Source organism: Galeopterus variegatus, unplaced genomic scaffold, assembly GCF_000696425.1.
Source record: "Galeopterus variegatus unplaced genomic scaffold, G_variegatus-3.0.2 Scaffold260, whole genome shotgun sequence".
Classification (NCBI taxonomy): Eukaryota; Metazoa; Chordata; class Mammalia; order Dermoptera; family Cynocephalidae; genus Galeopterus; species Galeopterus variegatus.
The window spans coordinates 248,974-273,174 of NW_007726371.1; the positions used below are offsets into that span (position 1 = coordinate 248,974).

The 24,201-nt window shown below is 39.7% G+C and overlaps 1 protein-coding gene across 1 annotated transcript in view; it reads right to left on the minus strand.

Moving 5' to 3' along the window:
• The window catches only part of GUCY2F (guanylate cyclase 2F, retinal), a 109,948-nt gene that overhangs the window by 79,698 nt on the left and 6,049 nt on the right, over positions 1-24,201 (minus strand). Inside the window, exons 2-4 of the mRNA XM_008566663.1 lie at positions 22,084-22,897; positions 12,259-12,560; positions 597-951 (exon numbers count right to left, since the gene is read on the minus strand). Coding sequence (XP_008564885.1) covers positions 597-951; positions 12,259-12,560; positions 22,084-22,813 — 1,387 coding nt within the window. The 5' untranslated portion in view covers positions 22,814-22,897. The remainder of the gene's footprint in view (positions 1-596; positions 952-12,258; positions 12,561-22,083; positions 22,898-24,201) is intronic.

The following is a 24,201-nucleotide window of genomic DNA, read 5'->3' on the forward strand; positions in this document are numbered from 1 at the left end:
GGGGGGGGGGGGGGGGGGGGGGGTGGGGGGGGGGCAGATACAAATTATTAGCTATGGTCCATGCCCTCAAAGAGCACTATATTTGGGGGGGGGCGGCACATGAAACAATTGAAAAGCAATTCTGTGCTAAACTGTGAGGTACAGACTTTTAGTTTGATGGGAATTCAGAGAGGAGAAGGTGTAGCTGTAGTATTTCTGTGGTGGGACCTGACTGGCAGGATTTGAATACATCAAGGGATGGACAGGTGATCTTTCTGGCAGGGTAAATAATCGCAGGTCATAGCCTACAAAAGAACAAGGACATTAGCCTTCGCTAATGCCTTCCTCTTTCAGAGTAACCTCTTTGGGAAAGACGAGATCCTCCTTTAAAAATGAGTGGTAGGGAGGCTTTTAAACTGTGGATGATTATTCAAGGCTGCAAAGTACCTCTCATTGTTCTTATTATTTTAAATTAACTAGATATAGCACCAAAACGTTTATGTCACCTGAATGCAAATGATTGATTTTGTGAATGTTTCAGTATTAAAATATGCCTTCTTGTTCCCTTATAACCCAAGCTGAGCCAAATTGACTACCAGTGTTTTTTTATTTCTTACCTCCTTGGCAGATCTTCCCTTCTGCAAACCAGCATTTTGCATCTGCTCTAGGGGGCCTGCCACCAGGGAAGTGAATAGGGGTCCCTCTGAAACGTAGCAGCTCCGTTTCCATGTCCACAGTGTAGGTGCTATGGAGTTCCCATTCTTTCCAGTTGGTGTCCAGTATTACGTATTCTGAAATTCCATTTCCATTTGAATCTGTCCTTATCAACTGGTTGAATCCATAGAACTGCATGTTTCTGGAATGCCGAACCAGGCTGGCAGCACTAGCCCGTCCATTTTCTGTCACAGCATTATTCATGGCTTGTGCGATAAAGTAAATTGAATTGTAGATGGTTCCAAACAACGGTGAAACCTATTTTTAAAAATTACAATTATCTTGGGCCCTAGTTGCCCTACAGCGATCTCAAAGTATATTCCAAGCCTGTGTTCATTATTATGGGCTGCACATCTAAGTGGAGTAGAGCTATGAAGACCCAGAGGAAAAAAAAAGTTGTTTCTGAGGACTTGCTTGGTTTCTCCCTTGAATTTTTCTGTTTTTTCCCCCAGGCCTTCACATCTTTAAATATATCATATATGATAACTTTATGATCAACCCAAGTCATACACAATATATTTTTATGCACCTAAACTAAGAAAGTGATTTAGACTTATAAAGGGCACTAAAAAAAAACAAGTATGAAATAGACAGGGGAGTTCAAAGGAAATTTACCAGGTAAATTACTGGTGCACTATGCATGATAAAAATCATTTTGCTGGCACTATTAGAGTGGTAACTGTGTGTGGAAAGACTAAATAATGTGCGTCTACAGTCCGTATCTGTGTCCTGTCTTAGTACAAAATGGCTATCTTCCTAAACACATGCTCTTTAGAGAAATTGAACACTAGAATCCACTTTTAAATACATACCCACACACACACATGCACTTAACATACACACTGACAAATGCACACCCATCTATACAGAGCCAAATGCTGTAGAGAATGTGAGTTTTGATCAGGAAACCCTATATCCTATTGGTGTGCAAAGTTGCAAAGGTTTGGTGAGGCTGCTACGGTGGACAGCATGAGTATGCCTGCTAGATAAATATAGTAAAAACAACAATATTTGTATACCATGCCTGACTCACTGCTTATTAACCTTGTAAGTTTATTTTGGGGACAAATGTTGTATCTTTTTATCCAGAAAGGTAGAGAGGAAGAAGGAATGATCCCTCCCCTCTCTGCATTATCCCCCAACACACACATCCAGCCATGGTTTCATGGTTTTCCATAACATTTCATTTCTAGGATGGAGTTCAAGAAAGCTATGGTCATGCCATTTTACTGAGTTTTGGGGAAAGCTAATACTTGCTACTTTGGTTTCACAAGATCTAGAAAGCAAGCCTCCTGTGACAACCTTCATCTGAAAAGAAGGGGTTTAAAATTGAGTGAATCGTTTATTTGTGTTGGATATACAAGATGCAGAGAGGTGTAGCAGCTAGCAAGACAATGCCATGCCTTGTTAATGTAGAACAGGGGGGTTTCAATCCTGGCTGCATGTTAGAATTACCTGAAGAGTGTCAAATATACCAATGCCCAACTCAATCCAGGCCAACAAAATGAAACTCTTTAAGTTTGGGACCCTGTAATTGGTATTATTAAAAGCTCCTCAGGGATTCTAATATGCATACTGTTGGTTACCAACAGTATAGAAGATGACACACTGGCCTGTGGTCTGTTCCTAATGCCAGGATGTTTGGGCAAGTCACTTATCGCCTCTCCCTGGGCTTCGGTTTCTTCCTCTGTAAGATAAGGATACAGATGTGGAGTATACTGTAAAGCAAATATATTTCACAGGGCCTAGTTTCTTGTAGTTTCAGGCTTAGCCTAACCTTTTGAAATTACATAGAGAAATGTTAACCTTGCAAAAGACAGAAAACTTTCCTCAGGCTAGTCTCTGTTGTAAGATAAAGAATTGTAACACAGCAAGGTTGCTGACTCAAGGACAGACAAGTTACTTGATTGATATGTAAAAATGCTGGGAAAGCTGTGTAGGGAAAGAGAATGTTTTCTAAGATCAAGCTTTTGTTGGTGGATCGACATTCCATTGCATTATGGAATGTCACTTTGCTTGTTTTACTGATGTTACCAGCCTCTATTGTTAAACTTGTTAAACTATACTTAGCAAAAACCCCACCTATGTTCTTTTCCTGTAATTTCCTGGTCTGGAGAATAAATGTGGGGCAAGAAATCCAGTTTGTGGTTAATTTCCCAAAAAGAAGGAATGCCTCTCTCTTGAGGGTTCTGGGAGATTAACCCCTTCAGGGCTTCTCACTGCTCAGAAGAGATGAGCTTCAAGTAATCCTTTGCGGTTCCAGGGGAAGAGGGGTGACAAATCCATGGGAGGCTAAGCAACACAGAATCATGAATGGCTAAACCCTAGAAGTTACCTGGTCTAGCTATCTTACTCTATAAGTAGAAAAGGGAGACCCAGAGAGGTTAAGTGATCCTTTCAAGTTCACTCACCTGAGCATAAAATCAGGACTAGAATCTAGGTCTCCTGTTTCTTAGTTTAGTGTTCTTGATTGGAGTTAATGTTCCCTGTGGTCCCTTTTGGTTCTAAACTCTTGCAAAAATTCCTATTCTTGGTTTATTCCAGAGACCAAATTTAGTTCACAAACATTTTTGTTTGGCTTAAGTGTTCTTCATCTCCGTGGCCTCATAATATTGGAATGCTTAGTCCTTGGTTCTCTTCTCTAGCGACACTCACTCCCTTGGTGATCTCTTTTGGTCTCATGGCTTTAAATACCATATCTATGCCATAACTCTCAGATTTATACATTTATACTTCCAACTCAGACCTCTCTTCTAAATCCCAGACTCATATATTCAACTGCCTACTTTCATATTTCTGCTTGGATGTTAAATTTCAATATACCTAAGATTTAAATTCTGATCTTCACCCTAAATCCTCCTGCTCCATCTGCAATAAGTCTTACCCATTTTTGTTAATAGTTACTTTATTCCTCCAGTTGTTCATCCAAAAACCTTGCCCCAGAAAACAGAGCTAACTACTAGCAGAGCAGAAATCAACACCTCAGTCTCCTGAGTTTTATTCCAATGATCCCCCTTCACCACTCTGCCTCAACATGCACTCTATAGAAATAGATCATGAATGGATGACATGTGCTGCCACCAAGGCATCCACACCTAGTTGCTTCGCACACTCTGAAGTCCCTTGAGAGATTTTCACTAACTTCCCTTGCTGACATTCTCAGATGTTCCATTTGATTGTTTTTAGGATTTCTGCAGAAGCCTTACTCTTTTGGGGGCTTTGGTAGGTTATGATGATAAGTGAAGGATGGAAAGTGGAGTATAAAATCAATACTGGTAAAACAAATTAAATAAAAAACCACAGGGAAGCAAGCCCCTGAAAGCAGAGAGAATGCTAGTATTCTGGTTTTAAAGGCAAAGAGCCTTCTGGGAAAGAAGCTGCATCTACCTACAGCCAAAAGTGAAGACTGAAACTCTTAAAAACAATGACCTCACCTCTGAGTTGACCCATCACACTGGGTTTTCGCTGGGCAGGCTACACTGCTCTTTGTGCTCTCAGATTGACTCCTGTTAGAGCTGACTGACAGTAACTCCCCAAGATGAGTGAAACCTGAAGCCTGTTCTTCAGGATTCTCTAGCCTCCACCACGTATTTTACACACATGCACACACACAGAGAGAATGTTTGATTCAGAAATGGTAACTGCCCCTTTCCATAAGTTGAAGACACACTCTGTTAACATCAATCACAAAAGGTCTCTAATTGCACTTGCTGTAAACAATGAGAAAGAGAAGGGGTAGAGGGTGCACAAGGCAAGAAGGGACATTGTCCACAGCCCTCTGTCCTGGCTTCTCACTACAGCTCCAAAGAAGTAAGACAGGATTTGCAGGACTCCTGTCAGACAGATGACCTTGTTATCACAACAGCCCAGAATGGTGAGATCACTGATGACTCAACCTATTGTTTTCGCCTGTTATATACACCTGAACCTGAATGAATGAATGAATTATGAATAAATGAATGATAATTAAAACATATCATTGCTTTTTGTTCAGTGACCTTAGATAGCTCTACCTTAAGCTTTGTAGAGCTCTTATTCAAAAGAACAAGGTCTGGGTCAGGAGAAGTGAGATGTGGATTCTTTAAATTTAATAGTTCATGCTGTTAAGTTGACTATTATCAATTTAGATTTACCATGTTTGAAAAGACACAAAACTGGCTTCAAAAGAATTTTGTCCTCAGAGGAAGTGTACATAAAAATATAACTGGCTTGGAAAGCCATCACTTGAAAGACAAAATGGGAACATCACTTTTGAAGAAAAAGTCAGGCAAATAAAGATATCGAGAAACCAAAGGGTAATAGAATTCCTGTTATTAAAAGTGGTACTTCCAATAATGCATGATCTCCCCCCCTAGTACTTACCCAAGAGGTGGATAATAGACAAAACTGATTGATGTGATGCTCACGAACACAATACCCATATTTTGTATAGAATGAGATATAGAGACAATTGTAGCCGCTGTGAGCTGCAGGCAACCTTTTCTGACAGCCTGTCTGGTTAGCCCCATCCCCGAATGCTCCAGTCCTAACCACATCCCCTTCAGCCTAGCATCTCCCTGCCAGGCACCTATATTTAGGTAGTTGAAAACAATAAGTGTAAGAAGTGTAAGGTCCCCAGGGCTGGCTAAGAAATCCAGAGGATTTCCTTTGCTTAAATAAATAAGGCCGTATTTGGAAAAAAATATCCAAAATGTGTGTTCTAGCAATACGCATCTGTAGCCAGTAGAATTTCACTGAAAACAAGCATTGGGAATACAATGAAAATGAAGGGAGCAGGCATCAAAATCTAATTTCAGAAATCTATTTTGTGCCAGAATATAAAGGTACAAAGTGATAATCCTTGCCCAATCATTCTGAGACTAAATTAGGAAGTTCGTCACTGGTGTTCCACCCTCTCAAATCTCTTTATTCTGATTTTTTGTTTTCTTTTCACGGGTCCTCATAAAGCCCTATTACCTCCTGCATCAGAGTAAAATAATCCAATAAACCTATTCAAATCAAAGTATTAGTCACTTAGTAATGTTACTTTGCTTATGTAAAGCATTAGCATTAGATATTATTAGCACAGTGCAATAAAACACAGCAACAACAAACCTAATGTGTGGTTAAATGATCAGGTTCTGGTATTAGACTTGAGTAGGAACCCAGCTCTACTACTTGCCAGCTGTATGACTTTAGGCAAGTTACCTGAGCCTTAGTTTCCTCATCCATAAAATGTAGATAGTAATACCTAATTTGTTGGTTTGGTCTGAGGATTCAATGGGATCATTTACGTAAACTACCTGGTACAGAGTAAACACTGAATGCATACTAGCTGCTATTGCTTGCATTTCAGAAGAGGAACACAGGACTCTTGCAACATCATCTTGGAAGTGTAGCGTTCATGTCCCCTGCCCCCTTCATGAATTTGTGACCTATAATATTAGAGTCCCAGTTTTAGACCCAATGTCCTTAGCACCCTGTAATGGTAAAACTATTCCCTTCATTGGGGGAAATATCTCGTTTCTATTTTGTTCTCCAGCATATTCCCTGCAGAGTGCCTGACGCATAGTAATAATGACAGTAACAACTTTAATAACAGCAACAATAATAATAAATAGCTAACGTTTATTAGGTGCCAGGCAAGTTCTTTAGTGTATTAACTCATTTAATGCTTACAACAACCCTGTGAGTTAGGTACTGTTACTATTCTCAATTTGAAAATAAGGAAAGAAGACACAGAGAGCTTAAGTAAACTTGGGGCAGTCTGCCTACAAAGCCCATGCTCCTAACCACCATGTCATCTATGAGCTTAATAAATACTTGCTAAATTAATTAACGGGCTGTGGTAAACTCACCAGTTAAGGAATATTACATGTACCCTTTTGTGACTTCTTTATTCCTCCATGACTTTCCATAAACCTCCTGATTAAAGATAGTGAAATCACAATTTTTTCTTCACCCTCTTCCTCCTCTCAAACAACAAGAACAAGGAAGAGAAACACTAAAACCTCCATATCTAATGGTGTTAGGAGACATCTGTAATCCTGAACCACAGAATATGAAGATGGAAAGCTGCTACAGGAGAAGTAACTGACTTAGCAGGGTGGCAGACAGTCAAACCTAAGTACATGCAGAGGGGAATATTAGTAAGCAACAAGCAGATGTGACCCCTCAGAATCCTGGAAAGCCTTAGTAATTGGAGGCACCAAGTACTATAGAAATGAGATGAAGCCAAATAGTATAAGAGAAAGAGCTCTTTGATTTTCTGTGAAAGGAGATGTTAGACGTCTCCCATTCCCACATCTACCAAGAAGAGCCAGATCTCTGTAGGAAACAAGAAACAGGTTAAGTTGATTCAAAACAGCTCCAGAGCTGGGACACTAGACACAAAGGAATTTGGAAATGAGCTGGGGTACAAAAAACAGTGATGGAGTTAAAGTCTTCATGCTTAATGGTGAGGATCCCAGTCTCTTTCCCCCAGCATTGCCCTCAGAATACTGGTAGCCAGTATTATTAACTCCCAAGAAGGAGATTGGAGGGCTCTTCTCCAAAGAAAAGTAACTAGCCCAAGAGCCAAGACTTGTAGATATTGACCCAAAGAAACCCAAAACAAAAGCAACAAAACAGCTGGCTAGCCAATTTCCCTATACTGAAGTCCATTGATCAGCATACCCACCATGCACGTAAACCTTCAAATCTGCCTTTCAGAGCTTCATTCTTAAATATGAACAGACAGCCATGATCATCAGACATCTAAGAAAAGATTCCAACATAAAATAGAAAGATCAAAACAAAGAAACATGAAAAATTAGGAACTGAGGAAAAAACAGAGACAAAATAGAGAGCAGAAGAAAACTTCAAAGAAACTACAATGAGCATCTTCAGGAAATAAGAGAAAATACTATATTGATGAAACAAAAACGGGATACTATTAAAATAGAATAATCAAGCAAGAATGAACTCTTGGAAATTAAAAATATGGTAGTTTTTTTTTTTTAATCAGTAAGAGTTAGAACACAAAGTTGAGGAACTCTCCTAGGAAGGAAAACTAAAAAGAGAGATATGAACCATACAAGAGAAATAAGAAGACAATTAAAAGAACAACCCATGATGTCTTATATCTAACTAATAGTATTTCCAAAGAGAACAAAGACAATGTTGTTGAAGAAATTATCAAATAAACAAGAGAAGAAAAGTTTCCAGGAGGAATGAGCTTCTAGATTGAAAAGTCCCACCAAATGTACAGAATAATATTATGTCAAAGACTCAGACACCATCATGAAATGTCATAGCACTAGAAATAAAGAGAAAATCTTAAAAGCTTCTAGGGGAATGGAGAGGAATGAAAATAGGTTACATCAAAGGATTAGGAACAAGGATGACAGAGTAAACCAAGAAAATAGGAATCGTGAGATTCATGAAATAGTGGATCCAGCACAGAAGAGAGAGAAAGGGAATTTCCAGGATGATGAAAATAGAGGTCCTAGTAAAATAGTTGTACTGCAGCCTTAGGGAGCAGCAAGTTTAGATTGAAATAGAAGGAGGAGAGCCTCAGCAAAAACCAATGAAGTTGATAAGGGACTTAACAAGTTTTTCCATGTATAAAATTGTTTTGAGAGGATTTTATAGCCTAATCAGAAAGTGTGGAAAGACTTAGAAATTCAAATTAAGGCAAGCAAATTTTAAAATAAAGCAATTATTAACTCTAGTAAAAATCAAAAGTTATACATGATGTGAATCATAACTATAATTACCTCATGGATCAGCACTGAATGATATTTAGATACGTACTATGTTAAAAACACTAAATATGAATTTAACTAAAAATTGTGACATAATCATATTGAGGGTTTAGAGGAAGGTAAGGAAATTTAAAAGGGCTAACAATCCTCCTCAATCATAATAGGAATGCAACAAATAATATCCAAAATTGATTAATCAAGAGACACAAATAGCAGTATAGTATTCAGAGATATAGAAGTAAATACCAAAATAAAGAGCTGAAAGACACGACAGTGGTTGTTTCTGATGAAGAGTAGGAGGGAGGCCTAGAGACTAATTTTTGTTAATATAAATCTTTTAGCATTTCTTGACTTTTAAAACTATGTGCATGCATCACTTTGATAGTTTTTTTGTTTGTTTTTACTTTTTAAAGAAAAAGGAGTGTAAATTAAAGGAGGTTGCGAACCACTGCTACAGGCAGCACTGCCTATATATAGAAATTTCAATTTCATTGAAAGTTATTGGGCAAGGGTGAAAGAAACACAACCATCTTCTTCATGCATTTGCTCACTCATTTATTATCTGTCTCTCTCACTAGAATTTAAGCCCCATAAGGACAGGAAAAAGCAATGTGATGTGCTATTAAATGTTTAACAGCTCTATGGAGAGGGAAAAAGTTTTTATTTGTAGCACTTGTCAATTTCTGTGGTGTAAATACTACTATTAGGCATGACTTCAAACTACCAACATGATGTCGCCAAATGCAGAGCTGGGAAAAGATGCACATAATCAGCTTTAGTGGACTGGCTCCAACACACCACTGACAGAAACTCATCTGTCTAGTATACTGTTCTATCTGAAGTTTAACGTAGTGCCTGGCACATGGCAGGTGCTCAATAAGTAGTTATCAACCTGTTGACTGAATAGGGGAAAGACAACAGATGCTCAGGGATACGCAAACAAACTACATAATTTGATCTGAGAAAATACTATTTAAAATTCTAAAAGCAAAATAATTTTGAAAACTAGAAATACTGAGTGACCCTCTGCCAGTAATCAGAAAACTTCAAGAGAGTAGGAAGTTGAAGTCAGATTTTAGCTTAGATGCTAGGTCACCATCAACAAATAAGGTCATTTTGGCCTCAAAGGAGAAAAAGTGCAAAGGAAGGTAGTTGTGAGCCAGGCATTCTACTAGTCACTTTATACCTGTTACTTTGTTTAATCTTCGCAATAATCCCGGAAGATACAGCTCACTAACCCATTTAACATGTGGATAAACTGAAACTCAAAAAGTCTAAGTAACTTGCCCAAGACACACAGCTAGTAAGAGTATAAGCTGAGATGTAAACTCAAATTTGCCTAACTCCTTATCATGTGCTTTTTCTACCATAACGGCTTCCATCAAAAATATATTTGAGCAAGGTAATTTAGGAAAAATGGAGGTTTTGTTTTTCAGAGATGTTAAGACAATTGTCTCACTCTTCTATCATTCTTTAGTTATGAAGGTCTAGCCCAGGCACCTGCAAAGCGGGGATAGAAATGCACCCAAGCAGGCTTTTTGATAAGCACTGGATTCTTTATTGTACCTGTCTCTATTTTCTTGTCTAAAGCAGAGTTCAGGCTGCCTAGCAACCAAACTAATGGAGTGGGTTTTTTGCCTTAATTACCTTATGTTTCCCACAAGCTCAAAGGGATTGGATCAAACATCAAGAGTAAAAGGTCTGAGTTTTTATATCAATATATCTGGTCATATATAAGAACAATACGTGCACGCACATACACACACACTTCCTCCTTCGAGCCTATGATTAAAGTGGAAAGGTGGCTTAGATTATATCTTTGTGGTACCATATGATTGGTTTAAAAAGTAAAAAAATTCACCATATGGTTGCTTGTCTATGAATGCAACACCAAACAATTGGTTTTATCAACCATTCTTAGCAATTGGAAAAATTGTTACAATTCTTGACAAAATTAACCAGTTGTTCTCAGTTATATATGTGTTTCCTAAAATATAGCAATATTTATCATAAATTTATCAGTAGTAATAAAGTTCAAATTTAGCACTGTTAATATCTCTGCTAGTCACTTTTCTATTAGAACAAGAAACTTTGCTATCAGTACTCAGGGCAGAAAGAGATACATAAACCTAAGTTTCATTTGAGTCATCTTTTCAGACAGAGAAGCAGCCGACAGGATGAAGAAATAAAGGGTGAATTAAGAAAGAAAATGAGTACCAGACACAGTCAGTTGCCTACCTGACAGCCTTCTTTGCTAACAGAATCCCAATTTTGTTCACACTTTTTAGCAGCTATAGAGTCAATCATGGTGGTCTCATTCCTCTTTCCAGATTTTTGATTTAGATGTGTGTATGGGACACATCTGTGACCAAGAAGATGTGGGGAGATGTTTTCTTGGGAGCTTCTGGGAAAGATTTCCTCACTTTTAGAAAGAGACACAAAAGAACATTCCCTATTTTCAGTTCTGGACATTTCCTCTTGTATGTGGTGTCTGGAACTGTGGCAGCTATCTTGGGACTTGAGAGGAACTAGCTCATGAGAGCAAGCTAGCTATGGCTTATAAAGTGGAAAGATGAAAAGAGCCTGGTTCGTTGATGACATCATTAACCCACCCTGGAGACCCCCTAGTTTCAAATTTTGAAAAAGAACTATTACTTAGGCCATTTTGTATTGTCCTGTCTGTTATTTGTAGCCAGAAGCAATATGGCTAAAACGGTATGCTAGCAAATGCTAGAATTTTTAAACTCATTTGTGTGTCATTCTAAATATTTCTGAAAATGCCTATTTTCTACATATTTTCTATATTTCTATTTTCCAACCTACAGAAACACCCCTCTGTATTTTTTCCTGATCTGTCTTCTTTTTCCTCCCCATCTTCTTCTCATATTCCTTGTCTTCTTTGTATTTTTCCTCTCTGTTTTTGTCTTTGATCTCCATTATTTTCTCTGCTTCTTCCCCTCCCCACTCTTTTTTCTTCCTCTAGGTCTTAAGCGTCTATGATTTGAATCTTATATATGTCTATACATAAGTAAAGAGTATTTCTTGTATATTAGAAGGGAAGACTTCTCCAATCCAAATGATTCTTTTCATGTAGACATAGCTCTACCAAGAGAAAATCCCTGGCCTTTCTTCACCCACTTACTTGATCCTCCACATAAAGGAGGACTGGCTTCATCTGACTGGTTAGTTTGGAAGAACTAGTTATGTGTAGCTTAGCCCCACCCATCTTCTTTCTGTTCGGAGTGGGCTACCTACAGGGGGCATCTACTCCACTATCTTTCTCCAGGTTGCACATTTTATAAAAGGCCTGCCCTCATGGGGTGGGACTATAGTCATCTAGCAATGCCAGTGACTAGGTGGAAAAGCTTGTTTAATCCTCAGGCTCAGTACTGGGAAGCTCAAATGCCTACAGGTAGAAGCTGCATCCTCGATAACAGTATTATCAATAATAAAGGTGAAATTTTCTTATATACCAGCTCTTTACTCTTATTGTTTAATTGGTTCAGAACTTGGATCACAAACAGGACTTCATTTTTTTAGGCCCCTTTGAACAGCACCAGTACATATTAAAGTTTTGTTTTACTGTTCATAAATATATTTTGTTTGTCCTTAATAACTATATGCTGTCATTATGGGTTGCTCAAAGATGAAAAATAATTCCCGAACAATATGTCTTTGTTTTATAAGTGTTTTCTGCAAACAAAAAGGTCTTTTTAATTTGTGTGTGTTTGCCTGCTATTGATTGGGTTTCCTATGGAATAGAGGCTGTTGATAGGAAGAATATCTCCCATCCTGATTTTTTAGGTTCTTAGCTCATGATAACTTCTAAGTATGCACTTACTTGATCTGACTCCAGATTCTCAGGAATTTCACCTCTAGCTGCTGCCTCTGTATAAGCTTGATAGAAGGTCTTTTCTTGGGACTCCATTGTAATGGTCAACACAGCATCATAGGCTTCCCGGAGCTTTGGGTTGTTCCTCAGAACCTGGTAAGGAGTGTGCTTATAAGGTAAACTGTAGAGCAGGGTGTCATAGGGAACAAAGACATAGGTTCCATCAGTCATTTTCAGATCATGAGCCCATTCCAAGAGATGCGTCTGAGTCTCTCCCCCAATCAAGGCCGAATGCATACACATGATGATTACTGAAACCAACAAAGCAAGGAGGTTATGGCAACAATATGTTAGTAAAAGACAGTACCAAAAACTATAGATAGGAGAAATAAATAAATGTGTTCTGACCAATTTGTAAATGATTTCTATCTTATGCCTCCAGCAAGTCAAGGCCCTGAGCTGAGACTGAGGTATGTTCAGAGACTCTGGATTGGACATAGGGACAAGACAGACATGCCTACTGGCTGCAGAACCTAATACAAGACAGAAACAAGAACTAGCACAATAAATGGGAGGTAGCATAACAAAGAGGCTCTGGGGTTGGAAGACGTACATCTGTATTATAACACCACCAGTTATTAACTTTATATACTTGGGTAAATCACTTAACCTCTCTCTGTCTCATCCATAAAATGGAGGTTACAATGTGTACTTCATGGGGTGATAGTGATGATTGAAGGAGATAATACAAATCACGGGCTTAGTATATAGCACTCAATAAATAATAGCTACTTTCATACCTAAGAATAAGAAGACTAGAAAGAGAGGAAGGGAGAGATTTCCATAGCCACTGTTGTTTTTTATTGTCCATCTTCTACAAACATGCACTCCAATAGATTTTGACCAATTGTTCTCATCCCTGCCAAGGCCATTATAGACAACGAATGGCACTAACACACACCCACCTATAAATGCTACTAATATTATGGGTTATGTGCTCAACTTTTTCAAATCTAACTTGCCTGTAATTGGAAATACTTTGCACTAAATTTAATTTTTCCTAGATTTATGAAACTATGTTGTTTGGGAAGGCTAAGCTAGAATAGAGTGGATTAGAGGGGACCACGGTTGAAGAATGGCAGCTAGATCATGAGACTGAAAGTCTTATATCCAATTTCCCCTTTGGCATGCTAAACGTGTTTAGTTTAAGCCCACTTGTGCTTCAGTGCCCACATCTTTAAAATGTAGATTTCCAAGGCATTTCACAGGTACATTGAGTAGTTTAATTAGATAATGCCTGACAAGTATTCTGAGCTCCTTGAAGATAAGCAAATGTCCTATTGCCATTGGTAAATACTAATTATACATGCTTACACGGAACCGTTAATCTCAGGAAGTAAGTGTGCTTAATTGCATTCAATGACTGGTCTTTGGCATTTACATATTGCTTCAAATATTTTCAAAAACCTTTACACTTGTTACATACCCCCAGAAAGTTTCCCCTTTGAGCTAGACCTAGTACCCTTCATTTTTTAAGGTGTGTAACTACTAAGTTATGTAGTTTATTTAAACACACCATACATACACACACACATACAACACAGCATAACTTGAGTTTTCAAATGATTGTTATCTCCTTCAAAATAATTACCTTAAGAGGTTCTGTATGCATTCAGATGATTAGACCTTCCTTAGAATTTTCTAGGAATATTTTTGGAGCTAGTTCTTGAGCTACACAAGGAATTCAGCCCAACTTGTTCATAATCACACATTGTATAATGAGAAAATGGAATGCCAGAGAGGTTTGGCAAGGAAAGACTTGGATTCAGAAAGAGAAACTAGAATCTAAAGCCTCTCGCTCTCTACATTTGGCTATGCCATTAAACATGAACCAGTTTGGTCAAATTAGTCAAGTCACAGGTCCATTTAGGGGGGAAAAATTAGTTAAGTCAGGTGCTTCAGTTAGTTGACCAGTTTGTCCAACAGTATCCCTGGCAAGGAGGTAAGGATAAGCATCTTTCCTCTACAAAAGCAGAGGTTAAATGACTTGATCAAGGTTAGCCAATAGAGATACAATTACATTTAATTTACTTTAAGAGATATTAAAATTACTTCATGGAAAATATTAAATGCAACTGAGTGTTTTGTGTTGGTTGAAATACAGCAAATACTACAACATATACTATGTACAGTGGGTGCTATTATGGTGTGACATCCACATACACACTTCAGGACTGAAGCACTCATTCTAGCTGCTCAGGTTAGCAGCTGATAGCCGATGCCTCTCTGAGAATTGCCCTCAGTGGAGGAGAGCTGCCTCTCCCAAAGTTACATACCCTCAGTAGTGTGCTGGAACTGGCTCATGCTGGTTCATAAGAGCGAATGGTTAAACTTTCAAGGATTTTGTGAGCCAGTTAACATCATGTTGATAACTTGAAATTATCCATGGTGGAAGTGATCACATTATTAAAATCAGAAAACCCTACAAATCAGGATTTTTTTCCCTTGAAGAGCTTACTGTTAAACTATTATTATCACACTGGCCTCCTTTATCTGGGTTAGCCTGTACCTAATGATGGTCAACATGGCAGTAAAAGGGCCCAAACTCCTTACCTCAATTGTGGACAACTCTGAAGAGTCATCCCAGCTCCAGAGCTCCCCTTGGGACTGGTTGAGACCTCTGTTGTGACTGCATCACAATTCAATTCTTCCCTCTGTCCAATTCTACTGCCTTATCTCCCTCACAGTTGTGGTCTTTGAAAGCACTCACCCAATAAGCTTCCTGCACTCGAAGCTTCATCTGACATACTGTTTTCCAGGGAAACTGACTTGTGATGATGGGTTAGAGACCCTCACCATACCCTGAACTGACTTCTATCATGGCACTTTCAAGACTTATTGCCCTTATTTATTTACGTCAGCTTCTACTATGGAACTGTGAGCTCCTTGTGGTCAGGGACTGTGTCTTGTTTACCTCTATATCCAGGTACTAATTATGCACACAATGAATGTTGTTTAGATGAATGTTCTCAAACACATTCTTCAGGAGAAGAAGTTGTACATTTGGGTATTTTTGTGTGTTCCTTGAGGTATGAGACATGGACATATTTGGATCGTTAGGATGAAGGAACAATTGGAAGTGACATTGCTGAGCAGGTAGTTAATACCATGCTTGTCTTTAATGCCTAGTATCATTAACTATGCTCAAGACCTTACCCTCAACCTGAATCTCTCCTCTTTGTTTTTCTTTCATTGGCCCACACTGATGACATTTCAGACAAAGACTTTGAATTTTTATAACTGGAAAGATCCTTTGAGGCCATCTAGCCCAACCCGCCTCATTTTATACATGAAGAAATGGAAGCCTCGAGAGGGAATGATCACAGCCTCCTCTATTTTCTGCATGAAAAGATGTTGCCACTGAACATGATTAAAGTAGAAAGCACAAATACTGAATTCAAACAACAGCATCTTAATTTAATAGATTGAGTGCTTCACAAACAGGGATTTGTGGATTCATTTGTTTTACAAGATGATTTTACTAAATAGTTTTATCTCAAAATTACATTCATTAAAATGGGATTTGACCAGTAAGTTGTTGTCAGGAAAGGATTAATGTAGAGAAATCTTAAATCCTAGACAAGGCCTAGGTCAACAGGTGATCACTGAATAGTACTAATTGGTAAGTTTCCATCCTGATTGTTAATAGTCAAGCCACTCTATAGCCAAAACAAGGATCAGGAAATATACCTTTTTGAGATTGCATCTCACAAGGATATGATATTAGCACTTTCTCTGAACTACCTGAGCACCACTCCAGCTGTCTGACAGCCATGTCTTCATACTGTGGTAGCAACTATAGCAGGCCGTGTAGGACTCTTATTTTTCACCCTCGATGCTAGCAGCAGGAAATGTCATGAAACTCCAGGAAAAGCCAATTCCCAAGTCACTTAACTCCTATTTCTCTTCCTATATTGAAATACTCTAGCTATTGTTTCCTTGAGATAGAGGAACTGTGTTTCTCAGAAGGCAAAGCTCACTTTACTTCTTGCAGATTACTTGGCTATGGAGTTTTCCCTGGAAGAAACCAGGCCCAGTCTCACACCTTGTGATATGGATATGGTTCAGCCAGCTAGTGCTGAAGAAGTCCTTAGGAGTCATATTTATATTTGTGAGCCCTCAATATTGCTCCCAATCCACAGAAACCCCCCATTCTACTGTCCTTATTCTTCATTTTAACCTTTTTATGACATTTCCTCCCATTGACATTCATTTTAAACTATTTCATTTGAATAGTTGTTGAGAGAGTTGGGAGGGTAGGCAGGCCAGAAGAGGAGGGGGGACATACAGATTTATCCCAAGTCTCACATTCCCCTAGGATTCACCCCCATTTGGTCACATTATGAAAGTAGATTCATATCCTCTTCCTCTCAGTTTTCTCCCACCAAATCTATAAAAGGGCTGTATAAGAAGAGAATTGGGAGGCTCTGGAACCTGCATATTTCCCAGTATGCACTCCCAAGTGTGATTCAGTGAAGCAGGCCCTCAAACTACACTTTTAGAACACTGTACTAGGTGATATGTGGCTGTCTCTTATAGGCTGAAAATACCCCACACATTTTCGGCCTTAAGTCTTGAGGCCACCACTTACTTAACTGTCACCAGTATTGAACTGGTCCGAGTAGCTCAACATGATGGCAGACATATTATATTCAATGACTATTCCATCTGCATTGGACCATGTTTTTTTCCATACCCAATTAAACTGGTATTGCAAGTGCATTTATTGCCTTAACATTGCTGCCCAGCTTGAGAAAAGTTTTTGATATTTCTCCACACCTTATAGCATATGTTTTCTCCAGCTTTTCCTAAACTGCTATATAGATAAGACCTCTTAAATCCAAGAAGTCCAGATGTTTAAAGATTTCCTCTTGTGCTGAGACTTCAATAATTTGATCATAACTGATAGTGGACCCATTCATGAAAGCAAGTTGTCCTTTTACCATTTATGTTTACTTAACATTTATCTATACCAAATCCTATACCAAATCCCCTATTAGCACTAAGGCTCTTGGGCATATTATTATTAGTATCACTGTTATTACTTTAAGAAAACAGGACCAACATCTGGTACCTTGAGGCACTTAAAAGAATTTTATCAGTGGGCACTAAAGTTAAGAAAAATGGAAGTGCTGAATTATATACCGTGTACAGAACACGGGATCTCAGGTGAGTAGGCTTTAAGAGCATACCTTAGGTGGACCAGAGGCAGTACAGCATAGGTCTCTCATTCAACCAATGATTCTCGAAGTGTGGTCCCTGGACCAGCAGCATCAGTATCACCTGGGAACTTGTTAGAAATGCAAATTCTGGGGCCCTACCCCAGCTTTCCTGAATCAGAAACTCAGAGGGAAGGACTCAGCAATCTGTGTTTTAACAAGCCCTTTAGGGGATTCTGGGGCACACTTAGATTTGAGAGCCACTGCTTTAGACCAACCTGAATACTATCCTGGTTTTCCCATTCACTGGTTGTGTGATATTGGGCAAGTTATTTAACCCTTCTTAGCCTCAGAAGTCTTATCCACAACATGGGTAAACAATAATTGGCCTTAATTTACAGGGGCATTACAAGAATTGAATGAAAGTCCGTGTAAAAAGACTAGCACATAATAAACTCTCAATATTAGTTATTGTGATTGTTGTTGTTATTATTATTATTGATGTACAAAAATCTTTGATAGAAGGGAAGAAGCTAGGCAGCTCCCTGGCAATATGATAGCATAAGATATCTAATTTCAGAAGAACAAGAGAACGCCATTCTGACTGTGTCATATTTACTTAACATCATACTGTAATAAAGTGTTGCCAGTTTGGAAGGATTTAAAGGAAGCCCTATATGGTCCAACCTCCTGGTAAACCCAAATTGAAAGCCAAGCATAGGACTGATAGGCAAAAAAGATGAGGAGACGACAGAAGGGCTTTGAAATAGCCATTTGAAAAGTTCTCTAAAAAGCTATAGGTAGAGCCTCCTGCTAGCTTTTGTAGAAACTGGGGGTGGGGGGGAGCCCTTCTGTGTGAATGCAATCCCACAGGTTCTCCGCTTGGTGAGTGGATGCTCTTTTGTGCCACTGGACAAAAATCTCCAACAGGACTCATGGTTTGAGGAGCAGAGAGTGGACTGATTTGGGCCCTCATGCCCACTCAGCTAGGTCCACTTGTGCAAGGCAAAACCTACATTACCACAAACAGCACCCCTAACTGTAAACTGAGGCCTTTGTCTTCGATTAATATCTCTCCCATTTGACTTTGTCGTAAATAAAGATAATTGGTAATCACTTTCAAGGCTTAAGGGAAATGAATTGAGAATCTGGGAGAGGCTGAATCTCCCCTACTCTGGGACTTTATTTAGCCCATTCTTTGTGTTGATAATGTCCACACTCCCTACTTGTTACTTTGGGACTCACAGGTGTGGTACAATTTGAAAGAAAATACCTATCTCCTGGGTAATCCTGAGGATTAAATGAGATGATCTGCATGCAAATGCCTTGTAAACTGTAGAGAGCTATTTACATGTAAATACCATTATGGTTGCTTTTATTGTCTCTATGGCAGCATCTATTAACACCTCTGTTGTTTACCCTCCCAAGAGCTTGTGGCTATTATTATTATTATTACCTTTACAGTTAAATTTAGCATTGCCTTGGTATTGTGTAAGCACAACTTAGACGTGTTTCTGAGAAAGACACTTCTTCCAACTCCAGTAAGATGCTAGTGATATTTCCTAATTGGAAACATTAATTTATAAGAAACAGAAGTGTCATACCAGCCAATAATAAGCTGTTCCCCTTCCCATCCCACCACTACTGCCACTGCTGCCACTGCCACAAGAGAATGCCATTACTGCTACTGTGAACAGATTAGAAAAAACCAACCTTCCAACTACTTCTATTACTTTCAAATATTGCTAGTCTCTGCCAAAGAAAGGGATCCCTTTCCACTGTATTTTGTATGTCACAAAGGGTCCTTCTCTGAAGGTTTGCTTGGGGGCCCACGGTTTTAAGAAGTAACTTCACAGCCAGCAAAATAGGAAAGAAATCAGACTCTGCCTTCCTCAGCCCTTCTCAGCTGAGGTCATACAAAAAAGCTTAGTGGCTTTTTAGTTCTTCTTGGTCAAGATAGACAACAGCCAGGAATACTTGGCAGCCACAGTCCTACCAGTTGAGAAGACCCGGAAAATTAGCTAGAGATTTCATCTGGTATGTGCTATGCCTGGTGTGTTGCAACCTTCCCCACTGCTATGTTGGCCCAATCCATACTCATTGGCTTCTAGTTTAGTCTCTTACCCAATCTCCAGTTTTCTAATGGGACGTGAGATATGCCCAAAACCCTAGGCCACTTGGCTAGAGCCCTGATACTCTATTTTTATTCATTCTCTGGATTCTGCTTCTCATACTCCCACTGACAGGGGCACTGTTCTCAATAGATGATCAAGTGAAGGACAAGGACAAGCCCTGTCTTACTTTAACATTTACTCCCTTTCCACAACTCCTACTGCCACACCTCATCCACCAATTGGCATGCCCTCAGAAACCATCACCTAAGTGTATCAAGTGTGGGTACCACACACTCCTTTGAAAACTGCACACCAAGTTGCCTGAGGTCATACTCAGGCCACAGCACAACTGACATCTTAGTTTCCCTGCCCCCACCTCACCTACATTCTGACTTATATCTTCTGAATCTGCCTATGTTTTGTCAGAAACCATAGGGAAAACCCTGGAGTAGAGAGTTTTGTTTTCACTCCCTTTTCTCTCTTTTTCTGAGTTCCTCCTCCACTTCCTGTTGCTGTCCTGTATACTCAGGGTCTTCATAACCATTCTCTCTAAGTTCTCCCCCAACCCCCATCTCAAAATTTAAATTCCCTTAGAAGGCTGATCCATACTGTTATAAAGAAAACAACCTGACTAAACAAAGTCACATTAAGACAAAATGACTGGTAACTTAAAGTGAGGAACACTTGTTTTCATTTTTGTTAACTTAAAGCAGTGGTTAAGTTAATGACTCTAGCTGCACTTTATAAGCACCTGGAAAGCTATTCAAAATACCTTGGCTGAGGCCTCCCTGCAGAGCAATTTGATCAGAATCTCCAGAGGTGGCACTCTGGCACCAATCATTTTGCAAAGATGTCCAAGTAATTCTAGCATGTAGCCAGAGTGAGAACGCTTGACCTAAAGGAAAGAATCTCTAATGGTAGGGCAATAATACGCACACTTGCTACCTCTCTGCCTCAAAGGAGTTGTGGGTGGTGAGTTCTCAAACCTAATTCCTCTCAGTCTCACAGCCCAAAGAGCTTCAGGGCCTGGATTTATTTAACATTTCATGGTAGAGGGCAAAATGTCATTTCAAAGTATACTATTTAGAATGGGTAGGATGTGAAACACTCATGGAATGTAAACTTGCAGGAGACACTGGGCTTCATGAAGATTTGTAACATATTATAAAGTTATGATACTAAGTATGTTAGCCTTTTTCTGGCATGGATTCTCTCTGGAAATGGTTTTATATCTTTAAAAATAATTCTGTGCTCTGCTTTGAAAGTATCAAGCTATGTTATGAAGTAATCAGAGCTACACTGATTGCTTAACATTAGAGGATCTTGTAGACTGGAGCTGGAAGCAGACTATTGTAGTTCTTGGAATTAAAAATCCTTGCCCTTATCCCCCCGCCATAATGATCATAATTAAGGTCCAATACTGAAGACACTTGAAACTTAAAATGGGCTTCTGGTTATAGGCCAGGCCTAAGCTGGACTGTTCTCTAATAAGCCCATTGTTATGTTAAGAAAATGACTGGGACCCACACTAATCCTAGAAGTAATCAGTTTGCCAATTAGTTTCTGAGCTATCTGTTCTAAAGTGGTGGAATGGCTGCAATGGGGGAATAAGCAGTGTTCCCACAAATCACTGCCACTTCCAGAGGAAGGTAAAGTGGAGATTAAACAAGTGAAATAGAAAAAAATCAAAACCAAGTGTCACAAGGGCTTGCTGTAAGTGTAGGTAAAAGAGATCTGATTCAAGAGGATCAGGAAGCGCCCCCCCCATACGTTCCCCCAAATACACCCATGGTGATGGTAGCTTCAGTGAGTCAAGTCTTTAGCTTCAGACTTTGTCCTTTGTCTCTGCAAGAATCATCTGTGAACATAAAACTTCCCTTGGTAAGGGGAAGCATGTTAAAATTTAGGCTCTCTTCTCATTTTAATATGCTTTCATTTATCAGCTAGGTGCCCTGCATATCAACTAGCTGTGTGCTGCAAGGAGTAAAAGCCTGGCTTTTGGGGAAGGGGAGAGGGGCAGGCATTTTGGACTCCAGAGAAGACAGGTTCTAAGTGCCCCACAAGGGCACTGAGCACTTATGAAGGATAGTACCCAGAAGGGAGTCAAAGATAAATTGTCCCACAGTGACTAGAACAGACAAAAATGAACCCATGAGAAAAACCCCACTTTTGGCTGGTCTGAAACTACTAGGGTCCTAAGGGCAGAGAAGATGTGTGGCTACATCGCTCATAATTCCATTCTTCCCCACCCAGCTGTGGAGAACAGGCACTCGCACCCAGGGGCATTTGAACCAGAGTTCTTTGTACCTTTATTCAGTCCATAAAATAGGCTCTGTTGAAGCAGGACAGTTTTGGAGCCTTAGTGTGAGTAAAAGAGGGAAATGCATAAAGAACTGGGGAGGAATGTGCTATCCTAGGGTGTAAAGGTAGGAAATGTTTTGGAGATTGTAATATCTTTCACTGAAGCCACGTTTGAACCTCAGCCGAGAAAAAGCACTCACTGCGAATTCTGTCTGCCTGGCGAATCTGCTGAAGAGCTTTCCGAATGCTTTGGCTGTCTTGTCCCATGGTCAGGATGACCCCTACAGGTAAGCCGTGGCTCCGAAGAGCACTTGCGACTCGATTGGCTGTGTGCACCCAAATGTCTTCATCAGAGGAAATGACTCCAGCATGAGCCCACTGGAAATATTTCATGACAGTTACAAGCACCCGGATGGGAGAAGGGAGTATCCGAGAAAAGGTCGGGTAGCTATTTTTATTGTCTAATTCATAATTCGCACAAGCCCAAGAGAAAATCCCTTTGTCCCAGCTGTTTCCCAAGAGGGAGGCTGCTTCACAGTAGCCAGGGTTGGCAGGTCCAATAAATCCTGAGGCCACCTGGTGGTAGAAAATGAAACTGGAGAGGGCCCTCGAAGTCTGACAGTCTTCATTGAGAATCACATATTCAAAAGAGTAACCCAGGTCAAAGGATGGGTCCTGGTTAATCCGTTCAACGGCTAATTGAGCAGCAACCTCAGGCAGGGCCTTTGAGAACAACGGATCACAAGCCCAAGGGCCCACCACCCCTATCCTGTAGGAGAGTGGCCACACCTGCTGCAGGAGGGACGTGAGGGTCAGGAGGCACAAGCACCACACAAGTTTGGAAGACGAAAGGCCATGATGTCTTGACTGTCTGCTGGGAACTGAAAACCAGCGCATAAGGCGAGAAAAAGGCCAGGGTCCCAGTAACATAGCCCTCCTGCCTCCTTCAAGCTAATGATGAATACTGGCAGGTTATTCTGCTCTCCCGAGATGGACAGTGGTATTTCCAAATGCCTGTCAATTAGAGGAAAAGGTTTATTACTTACATTATTTCTGAAGCTTCTGGAAATATCAACTATGAAAGAATGACAAAGGAATGGCCGTCCCCAAACTGAAAGTTTCTTTCCCCGACCCTGACCAAAACTTGTCCTCTTCCTATATTCTTTATCTCAGTAGATGGTACCTCCATCCATTGTTTGCCCACTGGCCTCAGTTAGAAACCTGGGAATCACTTAGACTCCGCCTTCTTCTTTGCCCCCACATTTAATCCATCACCAAGTTCTGTTGATCCAACTTCAGTAATAGCTGCCCACCTCACAGTTTTGTGAGGATTACATTGGTTAACATACAGCAAGTGCTTATAACAGGGTATGGTATGTCATAAGCATTATATTATTATTATTATTATTATTATTATTATTATTATTATTATTATTACAATTTCAAATATGTTCCCTTTTCTTCCCATACCACCCTTTTGGAGAGATACAGATGGAAACAGATAATGGAAATGCAGAGTAAAAAGTGCTATGATTGAGGCAGCCCAGACAGAGAAAGACAGAGAGGATCACCTAAACCCAGATTTCAGGAGAAGAGGAAGGAGATCTCTCTGGGCTGCACACTGAAAAAAAAGTTAGCGAGGTGAATGGAGTTGCAGGGGGGGTGGGAGGAGGGGGTTTGTGGTATGAGCCTTCCAAGCAGAAGGAACAACATGCAGAAAGAAGAAAGACATGGAAGTAAAACAGACAGACACACACACACACACACACACACACAATGTTAGACTCTCAGAATTCCAGGGCATTTGTTCTGCTTGGGTCTGTGATGTCAGCCAAGGCAAGGGCCAGGTCACCAAGAGTCCTGTATGTCATGATTTAATCCTGCAGCCAATGATTTTAAGCAGAGAAGCGGTATTATCAGATTTCCATTTTAAAGGATCACTTTAGCAGTCTTGTGGAGAATAGGTTGGAAGGGAGCAAGACTGGAGGTAGGAAGACCAGTTTGGAGGCTATTGTAGTAATCCATAAGAGAGAATGACAACAGATCAAGAGAACGGTAGTGAAGATATAGAGGAATGAGATAAATTCCTCCAAGATTAAAAATATCAAGGAGATTACAAAAATAAAACCAACAAGAACTTGGTGATTGACAAGATATAGAAGGTAAGAGGATTTTCCTAGTCATGTGTTCTGACCACATGACAGTTTCTGGCCAATGAGATGTAAACCAAGGTATCTGTGGAACTTTATCAAGTATCTTTTTTTTTTTACTTTATTAATATACAGTGTAGTCGATTTTCATGTCCCTTTACCAATTCC